Here is a 21,362-nt window from a genome sequence, read left to right on the forward strand (position 1 = left end):
AGGGGGTCCTCCGGCAGGAGACGGGGCGCTGCTGCCACCAGCAGCGCACGCCAGCAGAACACCGCCAGGCCGTATTATGGGACATAATATGGCTGGTGGCGGGCTACTGGTGTGGCGCTGCAGGTGTCAACAGCTCCACCTTACTGCCATCCACTGGCATGGCCACAGCCGGATTTCCGTCATTGTTGTGGCGGAAATCCAGCTGTGGTCAAAATACGCCGGACAGCTGGTAGCCACGGCGACGGTCTTTTGGCAGCCGTCACCGCAGCGGTAGTCGGTTTTTACCACCAATCTCAAAATGAGGAACTATTTTTGCGAAACTTTGAAAAATCTTAATGTAAAAAGTACTAACCCACTTTGGATGATCTTGGTATTACACATTTTATAAAAATCAGAAGTATTTTTTGTAAATCGGTCTTAAGTTATTCCTTTGAGTGTGTGTCTTCATGTATTGATAATGTGAGTACAACAAATGCTTTGCACTTCTCCAAGAGTGGCCTAACTGCTCGACAAAGCCACCATCAAAATTTGAGCATTAAGTGGTCTCGTTTTTACTTCTGTAAACGAATAAGTGGTTGCCCAGACTCTCTGCACTGTGTGCCTGGTTTTGCACACTACATAGACAGCCAGCATCCTACATTGAGCTAGAAACATTTTTTTCAGTTAAAATCTACAGATTATGCAGCAGTTGATGGATTTGGTGGCAAATGCAGCCAATCTATAATTATGCAAAAATCACTGCATCCACACAATTGCATAATTCCAGTGGCCCTGGTGCAGGTACACTGATGCAGTATTCCTGAGGAACTTGTGAACGCGCCAAACAGACAGCAACTACTGCACCTAGATTTGTGAACGCAGCCTTAGCTGACTTTTATGAAATCCCTCTGACATAACCGATATGACTGCTATTCTTTTAAAGTAAGCATACATTTAGGTTTCATTTGTTTAAGCATCTGGACCTGTAATATAGATAGCGCACACTGTCACTAATTGTGGCATGATGCACCTTTAACTAGAAGTGCTGGGCGCGAACAGGGACAAAGATCTCCCTGCAGGTAGGAGGAGTGAGTGACGTCACCCGCTTGCATGAGGATATATGGGAGGGTCCATGGAATCCAGTTTTGCCTGCTTCTGAATGCCCCCCTTGGGGGCGCATGGAATGCTCACAATTTCCTTGTGGTGCAGTCAGTGCGCCTTCTGACAACTTCTTTGCCTGGATGCCCGCACCCACAACAAGACACTTGCACAGAGGCAAAGTGTCTCCCTCATTTGTATGGGGTCATGGCCCATTGGAAATGAGGGAATACCCCTTAAGAGCGCTGATGCACTCTGTACTGAATAAGGGGATGCAACTGATTCTGCAGTCCCTTCTTTAATACCAAAGTGCCCTGGAAGTGCAGAAGCGGGTACACACAGCTGTGGCACCCAAAGGACATTTTCCATAACCTAGCAGCAGCACCTGTTTTTTTGTTTCTGCTATTAGTCACTATTTTTTTCATCCACATCCATGCCCCCCCTCAAGGTCAAAGTCGTATATTGTCGCTCCTGCGTCATTAATTCAGTGCTGAAAGGGTTGTGATGTCACTTCTGCTACCCTTTTATTTTTAGCTCCGACCTCCTGTGTAATATAATGTACAGTGAGGGGTTCGATGTAATATACATCATCATTCCCTTTAATAAACGAGATCTCTTGTCCACCACCAACAATGATAAAGTAAATCAACTGGTAGTAAAGTGGAGACAACAGTATTGCTGGTCAAATGTAATGTTTATCGATGTTATGCTTTGAATATCATGATGTACACAATAGAAACTTTGCCAATTTGTTTTGACAGCAACATTTCCTTTTACTGGATCAGTTCTGTGTTAACATGTTCATTTGGCAACTACAAATGGAGGAAGGCCTCGGCTCACATGCTCTTCTAAGTGAGTACTTTAAAAGAGGTTTTCTATGCAAGAGCTGTTTTCCGAACCCACTCAATGCCCTGCAGTTTGTTTAAGCAACCCACAGCCAAAATATCGCTCAACCTAAAATATGTGTTCAATATTTTTTAAGAAAGGATGTTTACTTCAGAAGCATAAACACAGAAATGCAATACCTGCCAGAAATTGTACATTACCTGCTGTAATTCCATGTCTGTCTCTCTGCTTTGTTCATTCTGAAAAACGCCCTTAAGAACAAAAGCTTAAAGAAAACTTCGATTTATTGTCTCAAAAAAGGAAGGACTGCATCAGAACAAGTTTTGTTTCTGTTGCAAAAAAAATAGGCACCCGAAATTAACAGGATTATACTAGTTTAATAGTTTGGGGAATTATTTTAATGCCCTTCATCTTTTGGGCCAATTTAGCAGCAACATTTACCATATTTTGCAGATGAAAAACCCACGAGGTGGAAAACATAATTACCACATGGTCTGTTTTTGCACAGTTTCCATGGTGGGAAAGGGTCAGGTCAAAGTGGTAAATACGGGAAAGGAGCAGGTCAGAGTTGTGAATGTAAGAAAACTCACAAGTTTGTGGGTGCTTACAAAATTACAAAACAAACCAAGCATTAGTATGGCCACTCAGCATCATTTGCTTGGAGCTTACTACTATGTATGGGTGTGTGAAATTTGTATAATTTCCTTTTACGTAATTACATGACATCTCAGAAAAATGACACCAAATTACACAAAATGGAAAACTATCATTTAGCTCTGTAGTTTAGTGACAAATGCTCCCTTGCATCCATTTTGGAACTAAGGGTGCATTCTGTGTAAATAATGCAAGTGCGGTGAACAACGGATGATAGCGTTCTGGTCGTCCTCTTTGTAATTATGCTCCAGCAATAGCATTTTTGGTAAAATGGTCTTTATCTAAGCAATAAGGCATAAAGTTGTGATTACAAGAATTTACCATAACAAGCGTAACGTGATCTGCCGGAAATGATGTGAGGTTACACTAGAATAGCGAAAATTTCATCCTGGCTAATTTATTACTCCATAATTTTACACATTCAGGGCTTGATTACGACCTTGGTGGCTGGGACACCATCACAAAACTGACGGATATCCCTTCCACCATATTACAAGTTCCATTATATCCTATGGAACTTGTAAAACGGCAGGCGGGATATCCGTCACTTTTGTGGCGGAGTAGCCCACCCGCCAAGGTCGTAATCAGGCCCTGAGTGGTACAGTAGTCAAACCATTTACACCTGCCAAGACTCATTCTGAAAATTCCTGAATTGGCAAGAGAAGTCATTTTTAGGCATGAACATAGATTTACAGACTACAATAGATTTGTGAGTGAGGTTTATGTTTTCTTTTTGTCACCCTACTGGTAAATCTAAATGCTACTTTCTGTAAGCGCTGCAGGCATTGCCTCATGTTGTTGGGAAAGCCGCAACACAGTGACTATTACAGTCTAATTTGGAATTCTTGAGAGGGCTAACCACATACAAGCAATCTTCTTTTGCAATGTGGTGGAGCACCCATTTAATGTAATGAAGGTGAAAAGGGGAACCTTCAGAACTGATGACAGTCTACGGTTCAAGGGAGTGATAAAACAGAGATTACTACTGTGAACATTATCCAAAGATAAGAACAGCAAAGTACTTCAGGATTAAAATCTTTTTTTACCTGATAGTTTAGCTCTAGACAGAAATTAAGGAACAGCAATAGTACATGATATCTGTGAGGCCAGATGAATAACACTGGATGAATATATCAAAATTCACATTCGCAAATCCGAAATATTTGCAGCTAAAGAAAGGGACATCATATGTACCTACCTACAGAACAAATCAGTTTCACATTCACTGCAGCAATTTAGTAGGAAGTTATAGCTAAAGCATTTGTTTTTGGACATTCACAGCAACAATGAGAGTCACAAACCCAGTGGTCCAAAGAAATCTATCCAAAATCACACCTACACCCTGTCAATTTATATGTTTCAAGAAGAAGTTACCTTGGATCCAAAACAAGCATCTTACAATTCACTGTACAAATACAGCAGTGCAGGCCTCTATTGATGAGCATTCTCTAAACTAAGCTCCTGAGTCACCCCCAGTACTACCTATGACCTCAAAACCTTCACGATCTGAGTGCCCGATTACAAGTCTGGTGGTTCGAAGACCGCCAAACTCGTGGTGGTGGTCAGACTGCCACACTCCTTGTGGTCCAAATGCCAGATTATGATCCTGCCGGTCAGACCACCAGGAGACTGCTGCCTCTCCCAGGATCAGGGATCCCGATGGGATGGCAGCGGTCAAAATCGTGGTCAGCCACGGTGGTGCTGAGTTCGGCACCACTGTGCTGATCACGGCTTCCCTTTCTGCAAGCGCTGCCATGAAAAGGCTGGTGGAAAGGCAGTGCTGGGGGCACAGTGGGGCCACTGCAGTGCCTACAACCATGTTGTGGGCAGCACAGGGGCCCCTCTGCAAGCACCCTCGGAATGCGTACTGTCTGCTATGCAGACAGTTCGTATTCCAAGGGTGCTGTGTGCAACGGCATTGGCCTCGGCTCCCTAAGGGAGCCAAAGCAAATGCCGCCACACTGTTTCTAGCTGGATTGATCATCAGAAAAATAATAATAAGACGTTTCTGGTGGTCAGCACGATGGAAACATTGTAATACAACGGTGGTGAGGCTGCCGGCTTGATACTCGCCTCACTACCGCTGTATTGGAGTTTTGGGGGTCCGACTACCCAACTCCTAATTGGCCACTAAGTCTTATTTCTTGCTCTACTTTCAATTACCACTTTAGAGCAGTCGAAAAAATTCCATTCAGAAATCTTTCCACCTTAATAAATAATGAAGTACATAACAGATTAATCTGTCTGTGGCTATCATTAATAAAGTGGAACATCAACCTAGCAGATGTTTCAAAAGCTATAAAATTAGGTAGTTCATCCTACTTTAAATTTGAAGGAACTATTCTTATTCTTGCATCCTTAAAGCACTGAAAGATCAGCTCATTCTGAATGTGCTCAGTATACCGTCATTTTTCAATTAGAAGAGAAGGTAGTCAGCCAAGCTTCTGTAATAACCAAGAAAGAGGTTACATATCGATTTACTAGGATTATGGAATTATTTTGACAATTCTTAATGTTCAGAAATACCAAAGACAAATTTCTGGTCTCTCTGCTGCCTGCACTTAGTTAACGGTCAATTCACTTGCCTCCGTCACCTCCTTATATATGACCAGTAATGAGTGATCCCAGGGGCCCACTCATATGCAAAATAAAAGAAGGGAATAGGGTGGTGAATGGGGAGACATACTCTTAACTCCTGTTAGTACAGTTTTTCCGTTACTAACAAAACAGATCTGGTAAAGGGTGGCAATATATAAAAGGGTGCTCATGAAGTGGTGGAGTATAACAGTAACAGGTAGATTGGAGGTTTCACCAAGGACACCAGCATATTATGCGCGTCTGTGACCTTTCATCTGTGCATAGTCCTAGTAAGCCCTTGAACACCCAAGATACTACAAGTGTACAATCTCTATTCATACACACATAGGCCTTTTGGGCTACTCACCATCTGTGGGCTTTCAGACTTCACCTTAAGTACTATGGTCAGGGGTGGCATGTACTTTTAGCAGGGAGGGGGCATCTGGGCACACATGCACACTTAAACACTCACACTTATGCATTCTCACATGCATGCACATACACACACATCCATTCACAACATTCACTCCTAAATATTCATGCACGCATGCACCAAACAGTAAAAATAAAATCATGCTTACCTGCACCCACAGCGCTCTGCCTCTGAGATCCCAGGGGGGCTGGGACTGTTGCCATTAATCAATGGCTGACCCTTGGTCAGTCAATGAGTAAAGACAGCGGTTATTCACTCATCACAGAGTGGGATGAGGTTAGTGAGACTGCTGACCCCACCCCACTCTGTGACGAGGTGTCACTAATTGACACCTGGCCCTGGGCACTTGAGGGCTTAGAACTGAAGCGCCAAGGTCAGAGGCAATTAGTGATGCTTCCCCTCGGCATGAGCATGAGGACCTGAAGGTGCTCTGCCAGGCTGAAGAGATCACAACCACAGGTGCTGAGACTGCTTCAACCTGGCAAAATTCAGCTCAGGGAGCCAGGAGTCTGCACATTTAGACCATGTCTCGTTCCTTGCTGCCTGACCTGAAAATAAAAAGTTGACCTTTGCTCAGAACTAACAGACACTCTTTATAGAGGCCAAAAGGTGAAGTGGTGTGGCCCCTCAGCCCATTAGGATGGGCTGCTGCTGACTATGGTCAGATTGGTAAAAAGCCACATGCCTGATCAAAGGTGAGGGGACATCTTACTGTGGTCAGTGATTAGAAGTAGATCTCTGTGACATATATAGAGATCTCAGTATGTTACTGTTCATTTTAGGGCAGAGTATCATTCTGTGTTATAAATTGGGACTGAGGGCAAACATTTGGGTGAGCTTCACCTCTAGGGAAGAGGTAATTCATTGTATCCTCAAACTGCCTGACTGATTTGCAGATTACTGACTGTAAATAGTTTACTGACGATTAGTGAGACAGAACTGTGGAACATCAAAGAGGCACATGCATTGTAGATCGAATTCAAGGATGATGAAGTCAGGAGTGCTGGCATGGATGGCATTAGGGCTGCGGTGCAAAGCGGGACGATTCGATGTCCAGTGCCCACAGGTCACAGTGAAGGCAGCGGATCGGTGATGGCATCCAGCGGCGTTGGTGAGACCAGGGTGTGGTGTGAAGCGGCGCGGTGCGATGTGCGGTGTCACCAGGTCACAGTGCAGGCAGCGGTGTCATTGCTGAAGCGCTGTCGTCGGTAGGCCCAAACCGGTGGTGCAGGACGGGACTATGCTTTGTGACCCTCACAAGCGGTGTTCACAAGCCACGGTACAGGCAGGGATGCCTCGTGACGACACTGGAGTCGATAGTGCTGGCGTCGATGGACCGGGGCTGCGGTGTGGGACGGGACAGTGCTTTGTGCTCCTCACGAGCGGTGTCCACACGCTACGGTGCAGGCAGCGGCACCATTGTTAGCAGGAGCGATGGCGTCAGGGATGCCCAGGCTGCAGTGTAAGCAAGGTGATGCCAGAGTGTGGGGCCCACAGGTCGCGGTGCGCGTAGCGACTTGGTGAAGTTGTCCAAGGACTAGGGTGCGAAGAAGGGCAGTGCGGCTCTGTGCAGCGGCGGCAGGTCACAGTGCAGACTAGCAGCATTGTTGGCGGCATTGCAGTGGTTTCTCCTCTTGAACAGCACAAACACACAGTTCCCGGTGCTGCAGGTTGAGGAAACTAAAGTCTTTGGTGTCCCTGAGACTTCCAACAGGAGGCAAGCTCTTTCTCAAGCAGGACACACAGCACTCTTTCCAGGCAGAAGCAGCAACTGCAGGCCAGTCCAGCAAAGCAAAACAGCAAAGGGACAGCACTCCTCCTCCAGCTCTTCAGCTCTTCTCCTAGGCAGAGGTTTCTCTTGATTCCAGAAAGATTCTAAAAGTCTGTGGTTTGGGGTCCAATACTTATAGCCCTTTCTTCCTTTGAAGTTGGCAAACTTCAAAGGAAAGTCTCAAGTGTTTGCAAGATCCTTCCTTGTCCAGGCCAGGCCCCAGACACACACCAGGGGGTTGGAGACTGCATTGTGTGAGGGCAGGCACAGTCCTTTCAGGTGTGAGTGACCACTCTTCCCTCCCCTCCTAGCACAGATAGCTCATCAGGATATGCAGGCTACACCCCAGCTCCCTTTGTGTCACTGTCTAGAGGAGAGGTGTAAACAGCCCAACTGTCAAACTGACCCAGACAGGGTATCCACAAACAGGCAGAGTCACAGAATGGTTTAAGCAAGAAAATGCCTACTTTCTAAAAGTGGCATTTTCAAACTCACAATCCAAAAACCAACTTCACTAAACGATGTATTTTTAAATTGTGAGTTCAGAGACCCTAAACTCCATATTTCTATCTGCCCTCAAAGGGAATCTGCGCTTTAAAGTTATTTAAAGGCAGCCCTCGTTTTAACCTATGAGGGAGATAGGCCTTGCAACAGTGAAAAATGAATTTGGCAGTATTTCACTGTTAGGACATGTAAAACAAACCAGTACATGTCCTACCTTTTAAATACACTGCACCCTGCCCAGGGGGCTACCCAGGGCCTACTTTAGGGGTGCCTTACATGTATAAAAAGGGAAGGTTTAGGCCTGGCAAGTGGGTACACTTGCCAAGTCGAATTGGCAGTTTAAAACTGCACACACAGACACTGCAGTGGCAGGTCTGAGACATGTTTACAGGGCTACTAATGTGAGTGGCACAACCAGTGCTGCAGGCCCACTAGTAGCATTTGATTTACAAGCCTTGGGCACCTCTATTGTACTGTACTAGGGACTTACCAGTAAATCAAACATGCTAATCATGGATAACCCAATCACCAATACAACCTACATAGTGAGCACTTGCACTTTAGCACTGATCAGCATTGGTAAGGTGTGCAGAGACAATAAACCAGCAAAAACAGACTTGAAAAAACAGGAGGAAGAAAGCAAAAAGTTTGGGGATAACCCTGCAAAAAGGGCCATTTCCAACAGGATACATAAGGATTAGTTGGGTTTCATACCGAAGCTCAACACAACAATTAAGTTTAGGTGGTCATCCTTTCTGCTGAAGGACATATAGCATACAAATGTCCCATATGCAACAGAAAGTTTGGATGCAGATAAAACATTTGACATGGTGAACTCGCAGTATATGTTTGAAACTTTACCCCAGTATGGCTTAGGTATGAAATATACAATTTGAGTTGTACTTCTGTATTTATGGACAACCGGCAAGTCAGGATTGATGGCATGATGTCAGCCAAATGAGAGCTACAAAACGGCATGAGACAAAGGGTACCCCACTGTTGCTCCAGAGCTATACCCTTGTACTAAAATCTTGGCGAAATTGTTGCGGCGACAGTGCCTTGTTGGAGGAATAATTATTGGCAGCTCAACCCATATGGTTCCTTTATCTGAGAGATTTTACAAAGATATTTCTGCATATGTTAGACATCACAGAGGAGTATGGTGAGACATTGGATTTCTGAATTAATTGGGCTAGGTCATTATTACGCCCTATCCCAGCTACACTAGCAGGAGGGTTGAACAATAACCTATAACAGTATTTGGGGTACTCTTTACATACTTACATTAGTCATAATCAAACCAGAGTTTATGACTTCAAAGTGTTGTTCGTCATCAGCAGATGGGAGAATTCAATAGCATGCTGGTTCTCTTTTCTGATTTCATCTTCACTATTTTTTGGCATCTCCAGTGAATTCAGAGGCATAGTAACCACTAAGCTTAAAGACGATTGTCTCACAAAACATTGAATCAATGCTTTTGTTGCAGGACACTCAGGGACCGGTGTGTAGCTTTAGGGGGCATGTGGGGTGTGACAGCCCCCAAATTGATGCATTCTTGGCTTTAATGTAAAACAGGGGAGTGAGCCAGACATATACATCTAGTGGCTGAAATCCACATTTGTGAAACCAGATAACCTGGGATCAATACCAGCTTCCCCGCTTGTCCAAATTATGTGATAATAAACAAATATTTTATTTCACAGACCCTCCTTTTTCTTTACTATCACATTTGAGAGTACTTTTAAATACTTAATCCCAGGATCTGCACTGAACAAGGACCTCATTTGTTTGAGTTAATAGACTATAATGTGGCTCAGTCTATAACAAGAATCTAGGCCACATTTAGGGTTTACATGACTACTGAACTTGCCTCTTATTTCACTAATGGCATTGTCGTAGTGGGGAGCCATTAATGTTTCTAAGTTCATATTTAAAAACAATCACTTTTAATAAATGTCTGCCTATACAGTGATATAATCTGATGTACTAAGGTGAAACACTTCCACATGTTAAAGAAACGCACTTTTTTAAATTTTGAAGAGGCTGTATTATATTTTGACATTATGTTTTTTGCACGATATACACAGAAAAGGTTTTCCGGGCTTGGCTGGTGCACGGGCTCTTAGAGCCAAAACAGACCCATGGGTGTAGCTTCAGGGGGGTGTATGGGGTGTTACACCCCTCCAATAAATGTAATTTCTGATAAATAGTTGGATACAGGTGCTTTCATTAGAGTATTGTGAGATGTTAATCAGATTTCACCAGGAATTTTTACATACACACAGACAAAAACACACACACACTCTCTCCCTTTCTGTTTTGAAAGTCCTAAAAAATATTGGGTATTTCATAAAATATTGTATTTTCTCTCTTAGTACTCCTACCAATTTGCATTCCTTTATATTTTCACTGCCCCTTAAGCCCCTCTTATGCATACTGCTTTGCATATAATGTATTTAAACATTGTATGCCAGCAGGACTGTCGGAAATTTTGAAGTCCCCCCCACAAATCGTACTAACAAAGCTTCAACCCTGGCCAGACTGTCTGCTTAGCACTGGGTTGGCTCACTATATTAATTTGCTGGTGCACCCACCTGAATATGTGACTCAGGCTTGGTATATGGGACTGTCAGTCACTTGCTGCAATGATTTGTAAAGTGTGAGGACTGGAAACATAGAGCCCTGCCTACATGAACCAGTATGACAACATTACCATCAAGGTGCCCTGTAACAGTAACTAAGAACATTGTGTTGTACGTGACCATAGTCATGAATTTCCACGGACAACTACTAGGCCATAGGTTCAAGGTGGACTTTAGGCTCTGATACCTCCCAAATGCATTCTTGGCTTAGTAGTTGAGTTTAGGGGCCATGATTCGGGTCTGCTATATCTGTGTCTGTTTTTTTCTGTCAATCTCAATTCACTAAGAGCTTTCAATTTGTTATTTTTTGTGGATCTGAAACACAAATAGATACAGTTACAGGTTTATCACAGACGTACTCCTTGAATGGGTGCAACATTTACAGTAATAGTCTTAGAAAGCTGTGCTAGTCTCAGGTTTCCAAGCATACTACTAGCACTCAAACACCCGAAAGGTGATGAGATGAATACTTGCAAATAGTATAACTTGTGGCAATTATTCAGGGTAGCATTTGAACCCATTGTTTTTCACCCACTGTGCCACTCTAGACATAGACCAATATAAATGCAAATCAGTACTGCCCTGTCCCTCATAGGAACAGCCCATCACAAACCTTGATCATTTCACTCCTCCATCCTGCAGCCCAACGCTTTTTCAGTTGGGAAATTTGAGCCTCACATCCATGTAATCTCAGTGACTATACTACGCCCCTGAGCAGGAAAAGTAAATACCAAAGCTTGTCGCTTGTGTGGGCTGGGTGAGGCAAAATGGGAACGTGCCAGAGCATTCCCAACGTATGCACTATTTACTGCTGTGAGTTTGGAAAACCTCTATTTGACGCAGGTGGAAGGGGTGCTGGGTCCATCTGTTCTTTCGGACATGAGTGAAGATGGTAGGTTTATTCTAGTGATGTGATAGATGGGGAGAGAATAATGTCATTTAAAAAAAATGCAGGTGTAGAAGCCTGGATGGGATTTCCAAATGAGTCTGAGATGTATCCTGTTAAGGTGCTACTGTGTCTGTTAGGAGAGGGTGGTAAAAATATCTACTCAGTCGTCTCAGAGAAGAAAGTTTTACATTGAAGACAAGCACATCTATATTTTGGAGAGTTGTACTTCAAAACAAATGTTCACAATGTTTGACAACAGCAACATACGCAGGGCATGCCAGCAAGCTTGGAATCTGATATAATGAACTAATTTATTATTAGTCTTTGCTCATTTGATTGGTGATTCCGTAATGGGTGTTCTTTTTGATTTATTATGTATTTATTTACTGCCTAAAATAATTTTGCGGATTAGGTATAACACTTAATTTACAAATTTCCGGCTCGTTTTCTTACTGCTATTTAGGTTGGAAACTAGGATGTCTAAAACCCTCATGCAACTTTAAACGTGCTGTAAAATTTGGAGAGCATGCGAGGGCTTGACAATATTTAAAAAACATTTTATTTAAACAGAAAAGAAGCAAATAGCGACTAAATAAAGATGTGGCAGTCCGTAATACATTATGTTACATTCCGATTTCCGATAAAAAAAATGTATCCCTAAAATGAGGAAGGCGTCTTTAGTCACCCATTGGGTATACAATCGCGCCCTCTAGTGGACTTTTTAATTTGTATTCCGCTAAACGTTTACTTCCTATTGAAATCCCACAGCGATGGGGCGCGCGCGCCATTTTAGTGCATGTATACGAAAATTACGGTACGCCTTGAGCGTCAAACTCCGGTTCACTAAAACAAGGCTCTCATTTAGGGCCACGTTCTCTTCACATGGCTTACCCGCTCTTCTTCTTGGTGCCAGTGGCAGATCTGCAGCACCTGCTGCAGCTCCTGGCGTTGTTGCTTCAGGTGCTTGTCCAGCTGGCGCCTTCTGTCCTGCAACAGCTCCAGGAGGCTGTCTATCTTCGCGCAGCTGCTGCGGGCTCCCTGAGTTATCTCAGATGTTAGCACAGGCCAGCCAGATTTAAATTCTTCGATAAACTCAGTCAGTTCTCGACTTTTGTTCAGCAGGGCCAAGGATCGCTCGAGAAGAACTGCAAGAAAATAGTACAACATTTGCATTTTTCTAAAATGAGTAAATCTGAAGCCCCTCTCGTTAGTAACCGGTTTGAGTTTGAACGTGTGTGTGGCAGTTTTGCTAGTTGTCCTAAAATACCGACAATCCACTGAAAAAAACTTCGGAAACACACAAACCAGTCTCTCACAGAATTGATAAGGGCCGTGGGCCTGTCAGAAGTAGAGCGATAACTGCACCAACCATCCCCTGCAAAAACATTGACCTCCCTGGTGCTAAAGCAACATTTACAAATATCAGTGCACATGTCAGTTAGGGCAACCTGGGTGCAAAAGTGCAAGGGAGCGCACAAATGCATGTTATCTGGGTCTCTAATGTTAAAAGGAATTTCTGTCATTTACATTTGAATGCATTTTTAGTAGTTGGTGGGTGGCCTTTATTTATCAATTTTTCTTATCACTTTCCACATTTAATTTTGGTTGGTGAAAAGAATAGAATAACATTAAGGCTAAGATATTGCCACATTTATTTAACTGGTAAATGTACACTCACACGTCTATGCTTTCAGGGTTGAAGTGCGGTTAGGAGCATGGAACAACAAAACAATACACACATATAAACATTATCATCGTTTTACCAAAACATGTCTACATCTGCATATGGTCAGGTTCTTAAGCTACTTTGGATAATGGTATTTCTAGATTGTTTAACTTCCTGCCATTGCATGTCCTGGTACACGTTCGAGATACTGAGTTTTAAACATTGTGGTGCCAAAATACTGTGGTCCAAATATCAACAATTGTGAAAGTAAGTGTATGAAGGAAAGACAAGTGAGAAGGGAGCACACCGTAGGCAAGTCAGCACCAGCTCTCACATTGCATTCTGAGAGATGCAGTACCTATGGCCTGATTTAGAGTTTGGCGAATGGGTTACTCTATCACAAACGTGACTGATATTTTGTTTGCCGTTTTACGATTCCTCTAGAATATTATGGGATCGTAATACGCCGGAAAGGATATTCGTCACGTTTGAGACAGAGTATCCCCATCTGCCACACTCTAAATCAGGCCCATAGTGTTGTTTTAACTACTCACAAGTAAAAAACTGTTTGTTGTCAGTGTATGTAAGAATAGATTTACTCCATATAAATGTTTCTTGATAATATATTTATCCTCAAGATACATAATAGTGACGCTAAGAACAGTATATCTAAACGTCCCAACATGCACTTACTTTCATAATATTTTGATTCTTGATATTTGAGCCAAAATATTTGGGCACCACAATATTTTTGTACTCGATGCTGTAACACCCAGCTGTGAATAGCTACTGGCCAGCCAGCCATGAATTATAGCATAAAGAGGCTTCTAAAAGAACATCACCTTTCTGGGTTTTGAGTTTCAAAAATAAAACTAGATAGGGAGTCAACTTGTTTTCTGTCGATATGTATGTGTAAAAATCAATAGAATTCGAAAACAGGAAAACCTTGTTATGATATGCATTATTATTCTATGGCCTAGTGACCTTTCTATGCCCCTATTTTGAAAAACATTATATTTCAATTCACAGATTTTTGTTGTATCAATCACATTTTTACTTTTTTACAACATTAAGTTAGTGTTTCAACATTTTAGCCCAATCAACTTAAAAAAGAATACTACTCAAGACTGGACTCCATTTAGCTATCTTTTTGTAAACATAACCACTGATCATCTTCTTAGAGGGCTGAAGGCTCTGAGTCGCAAAAATATTTGTCACACTTGTGCACATTTAAAAAAAAAAATCCATCAACCTTGTAAATATTGACACATTCTTTCATTTTTATTTGTGTACACTTAAACAGTATTAACATTTGTAATTTGTTACATTTACCCCTCCATCAACAATACAATTCCCATCAAAATGACATAAAAAAACACAAACTGCTTTATTACCTCATACACTCCACTTACCCACGCAAGGTGCATTTTTTCACTGTGGCAGTGTGGAATAGTTTCACACAAAGTAAGATGAAACACAGGTCTGGGAGTGTTTCTTTCATTTTTTTTTCTTTTTGATATTTTCCTTTCAGTTTAGTCTTATCGTACTTGGATGTGCAGCAAGCAAGGAGTGACTACATTCTTCACTGGTGGTGGTTCTAGCTAAGGTGCATGACAGTAGGTTAGGGTTAGTTTAATAATGCTTAGTTTCACCTAGAGGTATGTCATATTTATCGTTCCACAGATTTCCATAATGTGATGGTTCTCCTGAAGAAGACAGGAGTTTGCTAGAACGTGCTCAGAGAGCAATCAAATGAATAAGAAGAGTGGGAGATAATGAAAAGATCATTTAGAATAATATAAAGGAATTAAAGGGAGTAGTGTGCCTATACTAAAGAGAGCTCATGTTTGAAAGGCTCAGGATTAATAATAATTTTGTTGATCTATAACATAACAAAAAGAAGGGAATGTTGAATGAGTTTCATTTGTGAACTTGCTCTTCTAGAATGAATTGAAATCTATGGTGTGCAGCGGTAATGAGAATTGTGAAAAATGTTCATTGCAATGGTGTACAATAACAGATACCATTTTAAACATTCAAGGATGTGTGATGAATGAGCAGTGAATTAGTTAGGGGTGTGTAAGTGGAGTGCATGAGGTAATGAGGAAGTTTATTGTGTTTTGTAATGTCGTTTTGATAAGATGTTATTGTTGATGGAGGGATAAATGTAAATACAGTTTGAGTGTATAAAAATAAAAATGGAAGAATATTTGAATATTTACAAGGATGCCAGGTTTGAAAAAAAACCACAATGTTTTCCCTGTCCCAGGAACCAGTATAAGTATTAGAGTGTTCTTTCTCAGAAACGATATCTGTGCGCCTACATGAAACTTTGGGGGGGGGGGTGATATATAGTCTTATTTGTGAGTGCAGGCCCCCTTTAATGATTCACCAAATCTGAATCTGCACTTATAAATGTATTTCTTCTTGCATATAATGGTGCCAGTATTGCAAATGTTTCCACATAAACACAACTTGTTTCAAGGATGTGAAGCACAGGGTTGTGCACACTCTATGGTAGGAATACCTGCCAAAGTCAGTGAACAGAATTAAAAAGATTGACATGACAGTTTCTAACCCAGAAGAGGTTCAAGATTCATTTCAGCCAAGAATAAGAGTAATCTTTTTTTAGAGTTAGAAAGGAAGAAAAACTGATTGAAAAATATATTCCACCCTTGGACAATCAGAAGAAAATAAAAATGTGCAAATTCATATTGTTCACATACACTGCTGTGTACACAATCTATCACTTATATGAGTGATCTAGGGGAAACTGTGACATTCACAAGTTCCCAGAGATTACTTTTGGAACTCGTTAGGAATTACCAAAAAGTCCAAAGTTTTACCAAAAATAGGCTCAAGCCTATGTAGTTTAATTTCTGGCCTTTTTTGTGAATTGGGGCACAAGAAACAAGCGTGATTTACCAGACTTCCCAATTCTTTGAAACATAAAACTTCATGCACTCTGCTTCATGTATTGAATACATGACACTACATTTTGTGATCTTGCTCAATTTCTTTGTTAAGTTTATTTTACCTCCCTCAGACCTTATATCCAGATTCTGTTGTGTATATAATAAGTATAAATATAATTCTTGTTCTATTGTGAGGACATATATATTAAATACTCCTCTCAGCACTAATAAGGGGTCCGAAATTAACTATAAGGATATTGTTTCTCTGTAACACCTTTATTCACAAACTGCTAAAAAAAGGAGAAACTAGGGTCCAGATGTAATAAGCATTTTCACAGATGCAAACACTCTGATCTTTGATTTGGCATTTGCATTTGTAAATATGCTTTTTTCAGATGTACTTCTTGCACAGGATCAGTGCCAATTCTCAAATAAAAGAATATATATTTCTTAGAGCAGTCCCATTTCTTTTAAGGAAAATGGTTTGTTTAAGAAAGAATGTTGTTTTATTCAAAAGTAATCAAGGAGATGATAGCATTCGATCATAATGAGTCACATTTGCAACCAACCTCATTAATGTTGATAAGGCATGTCAAATAGTGACCCATTATGATTCAAAATGTTATCAACTGACCTATTAGTGCATACAGTGGTTTGTAAAATTCTTTACTGGACCCAAACAAAGCTTGTCATAATGTGCCATACATATTTTGTTATCAGTCCATACCACAGTGCAGCACATAGTTGACTCAATTGAAACTCAAAGAGAGCCGTTTTAAAATGTTTAAGGGCAATAGATTAGAACAATGAACTTGATCAGGGTACTGGCCCGTACCAAATCAATACTGCAAGCCATCACTCCCCACTTAAGAAATTCCTATGATTAGACCTTCAAAATATTTTTTCAAAAATACAGAAGTATACTTCAAACACATACACAAGTTATGAAATATTTATTTAAATCCACATACGAAATATGCAAACATGGAAATTGTAATGGGAAGGTTGGAGCTTTTCAAAATTGGCTTTTATTTTTAAAAGATGAGCAATATGCTGGACTCCAGCATATCACATTGTCTTTTTTGCTTCTAATGCATACTCTCTACTTGTCGCCACATACCTGTGCTTCACTTGAGGCCACCAATTATCCATACTCGATTCAGTTTGCTGTACCTGTGCTGTCCCCAGGAATCAAAATAGGGATACCAACCTAATTTTAAGTTTCCATTTCCAATTAACGTTTACAAAGAGTTCTAAAATGTTCAACATTCAATGCTATTTTTTTATGTGTGTACGTGTTATGAATGTGCTAATATTTTATTTTTAAAACAATTGCAGACCCCCTGAGCAGATGTTGTGGATAACCAGTTGTCTGCGGACCCCTGGGTGAGGAACCGATCACCTAGATTTTAGTTGCTAATAATTCAAATGTATCATCATCATCACTTCATGATATCCAGTGACTCCTCAGGTGTAATTCAAGAAATATGGCTACATTCTATGCTTTATATCAGGCCTATTAATGGTCAAAAGACTTTGGGGGTGGGCGGTTGGTTGGGCGTGTGATGGCTGGGAGGGCAGAGGAATGCTGATGACATTTGAGAACCAAAAGTCTCATATAAAATTTTTTCTACAATCGTGGAAATATTAATATTTGTGCTTAAAATAAATTCAGAAGCTTGTGTCACAAATTAGATTATTCACACAGGACATAATTTAAGTTCCGCTGTTAATGTTTTAATCAAGCTGGCATGGCATAGTATGTTATGCCATTTAGTTTGAGGCTATAGCTTTTGAAGTCAAGAGTCTCCTTTTCAGGTTTTTGAGAAACAATGAAATTGGTTAATTTTGTGAAAGCATAGAGAAGGCAGCCGAATTATACGCTGTATGCAGTGAATCAAAAGCAACTGTTGATATGGAATGATTTGGCCCTGGGCGCCTGTTATGGATTCGGTTTATACATGAACTCATGAAACTACTTGCATAGTAGTTCCATCCCTGGTTATTAATGCAACTCTGTAAAAAAAAGCAATCCAAGTAGTTTTCTCTTCAAGAGACCAGGGTGCGTTTACGCGCATCACGTGCAGGAGTTTCTTCGAAGTAATGTAAAGAGAGGATGTATTTATAGAAGTGCCCATAGTTTGAACAAATGGCCCTGCCTTACAAAAGAGAAGCAGCTGAAACTCAAACAGCTGTGGGGGTGAAACGCAGCCTTTCTTTTGACGTTTTTCAGCGCTGCTTTCGACTTGACAACCTACATGCCTCCTTTTCGTATGGGAACTTTCTACCACTGTCAAAACACAACTACTGAATGTGCAGGTTACATAAGGAAGGAAAACACCCAAGTGCCTTTCACCTGTACTGTGGATGCACACACAAAGGGCAGACATCAATAGAAATCCATGTTGGCAAAACCTACACGCACATTCAGAAACCAAAGAGAGAACTTAGAACCTGTAATATAAGGAAATGATTGGTTTAATAATTATTTAAGATACATGGGTAATAGAAATAATAAGACATGCAAGCAACAAGTTTAACAGCTTTGGATATTGAAAAGAAAACGGATGATGCTAAAAGGCATGGAGACGCCCTTTCTCCTTTACTTCTGCCATTTGTATTGTATTGCATAGTTCCCTTTTTAAAGTGCTTTCCTACCCCCGACGAGGCCCCAAAGCGCTACAGCCAGAACACGAAAGTAAAAACAATGTTCTTCATCTTGATGTTTTTACAGTCCCTGTAGGCCTCAACCTCAAACTCAGAATGTGGCCAAATGTGTATTTTGTTTTGTATTGCTTTTTAAATAGAGCTTTCCTACCCCTTACAAGTCTCCAAGCATTTGAATATGTAATAGACAACTCAAAAACTACAGAATACAACAAAACAGTTTTAGCAGATTGGTTTAGTTTACACACGAAAAACCATCAATTCTAATATATTAACTTGTCAAGCAGAAGTGCTGGAACAATTTTCAGACTGGGGGTGGTGCAATCAATGTTAGTTTACACATGTGACATGGAGTGTGAAAAACCCAAGCAACACAAAAAGAACAAGTGTAGCAAATGAACCTCTCCCAGTCAGCCGGAGAGTGGTAAGGGTGTGAGGTATGCAGCCAGTAGTGCATTCTGGTAGTATGGGGTAGCACACCAGTGGCAAATTATGTGCCATAAAGTTTCTCCAATCTAGGGGTCAATCTTGCCATAAACGCTGACTAAAACTCAGTGGGTAACCCGTCAGATCCAGGAGTCTTATTTTTAGCTAGATCTTTTATGGCACCCCAGATTTCATTAGTTGTGATAGGAGCTTTCAGAGCGACTCTGTCCGCCTCTGTTATCCTAGGCAGCGGAACTTGGTCCAAAAGCATTTTTCATTTTACCGGGACCGGAGGATCCGGGGCGGTATATAATGCATAATAGTCTTGAAAGGCTCTGTTTATTTCCTTTTGTGAATGGAGCATCTCCTGTGATGGGATAATGATGAATAGGATTGGGGTAGGGGCGGGAGGCAGACGAATAATCATGCCAAGAGCACTCCTGATTTATCTGCCTCTAAGCATGTGATCTGGGTGTAGGCTTGATAATCAATGACACAAAGGCGTTCCAAACTTTCCCGCAATTGAGTAAGCTCCTGATTGATTTCTAGTCTTGTCCACACCACCAACGCGATTAAGGTACCTCTAACAGACTAAATTGTGTCCTCCCCTGAACATATAAAACAACCAACAGATCTAATACTAGGTCCATCTACAACCACTAGCTGGACCAAACTTGAATATTCACTAAGACGTAACCACTTAGTATCCTAACAGTGCCTCTAACTAATGGGGAGTTAGCTGCAGTCAGCTCAGTTATACTGATATAGTAACTGCTTGAAGAGGTCTGATGTTGTACCTAATGCCCCCAGACCCGGTACCACTACACTGTGCAAGTGAGGAGAACCTTGCAATACAATCCCCTCCACAATAAAGTTTAAGCATCCCGCGTACAGATGTTCAGCCAGTTCAACCCATTCCCCACCCCTTTACTTGTGCTATTTAAAGTGGAACAAGAGAAAGAAAAATACGGGGGGTCGCAAACACCGAATTTAGCTGTTTGCGACGTGCAAAAAGCACGTTGCAATGCACAATTCTCGTTTTGCGATTCAGTAACCTGGTCACCGAATCGGAAAAAGGGTGTGCGAGTCGCAATTAGGAAGGTGTGTTCCCTTCCTAATTGCGAGTCGCAGTGCAATACAGGATTGGTTTGTGACCGCAAACGCAGTCGCAAACCAACTGCAGTTTACACCTTTTTGAAATGGGTGGTAACCCATTCGCAAAAGGGAAGGGGTCCCCATGGGACCCCTTCCCCATTGTGAATGGCACTGCAAACATTTTTTCAGAGCAGGCAGTGGTCCAATGGACCACTGCCTGCTCTGAAAAAATGAAACAAAAAAGTTTCATTTTTCGTTTTTGTAATGCATCTTGTTTTCCTTTAAGGAAAACGGGCTGCATTACAAAATAAAAACTGCTTTATTAAAAAGCAGTCACAGAAATGGTGGTCTGCTGTCCGCAGCAGGCCACCATCCCTGTGAGGGCCGCCATTCACAAGGGGGTCGCAAATTGCGATCCACCTCATGATTATTCATGAGGTGGGCCTTTGTGACCCCCTTGCGAGTCGCAGATGGTGTCAGGGACACCATCCAACATTCCGAATTGCAATTGCAATCGCTATTTACGGGTCGCAATTAGGAATGTTCCTACATCTGGCCCCTAGTCCCCTTCAGCTAGCTGCTCATGTGACAGCTGCAGAGTAATGGCAGGGAACAGAGCCACACTCCTGCTAGAGTCGGATTCTGAAGCTCCGCACTGTGAAGAGCTTGAACTGCTGAGTTTCCGAGAAAGCCTCAGGAAACTCGCTAAGCGGATTGTGTCCTGCTGGCCCTCCAGGGCCTGCTGTGGTGTAGGCACAGTCCGATTCCGATTCACCTTTGTTCATGACATTCTGCGCTTCCTGGAGGTTTTACGCATTATAGGTGAAATCTTCACAATAATATGATCTGCACTCCTTATGGCTCTTTAGTAGTTGTCATATTTCCCTGGCTCAGCCATAATCCAATTAAAAACCTTCCCCTCCTCCCCCAGCACTGGCCAAGTTAATTACTCTTCTGGCAAGCAGGAGGATCAAAGGCCTTCCCACACAATAGAGCCACTAACAGTGCTTAACCCATTTCCTGACAAAGGAGGGGGTTAGGACGAAGTCTGTATCTGATAATTTAAAGACCTTAGAGTAATTTTAATTATGCTGGACTGATCGAGTAATTTTGGTAATTCCACCTTACTCTTTTATATGAAATTACCGATAATAAAGTGATTATGCCCGCTCAAGTAATTAAGAGAAATTAAGGGGAATA

General features: G+C 41.7%; 1 protein-coding gene across 4 annotated transcripts in view; it reads right to left on the reverse strand.

Annotated features, from left to right (window-relative positions):
* Positions 1–21,362, reverse strand: part of CCDC141 (coiled-coil domain containing 141) — a 646,235-nt gene that overhangs the window by 410,681 nt on the left and 214,192 nt on the right. For all 4 annotated transcript variants that reach the window (XM_069225437.1, XM_069225436.1, XM_069225434.1 and 1 more), the window contains exon 6: positions 12,285–12,538. In XM_069225437.1, coding sequence (XP_069081538.1) covers positions 12,285–12,538 — 254 coding nt within the window. The remainder of the gene's footprint in view (positions 1–12,284; positions 12,539–21,362) is intronic.

Source organism: Pleurodeles waltl, chromosome 3_1 (assembly GCF_031143425.1).
Source record: "Pleurodeles waltl isolate 20211129_DDA chromosome 3_1, aPleWal1.hap1.20221129, whole genome shotgun sequence".
Taxonomy (NCBI): domain Eukaryota; kingdom Metazoa; phylum Chordata; class Amphibia; order Caudata; family Salamandridae; genus Pleurodeles; species Pleurodeles waltl.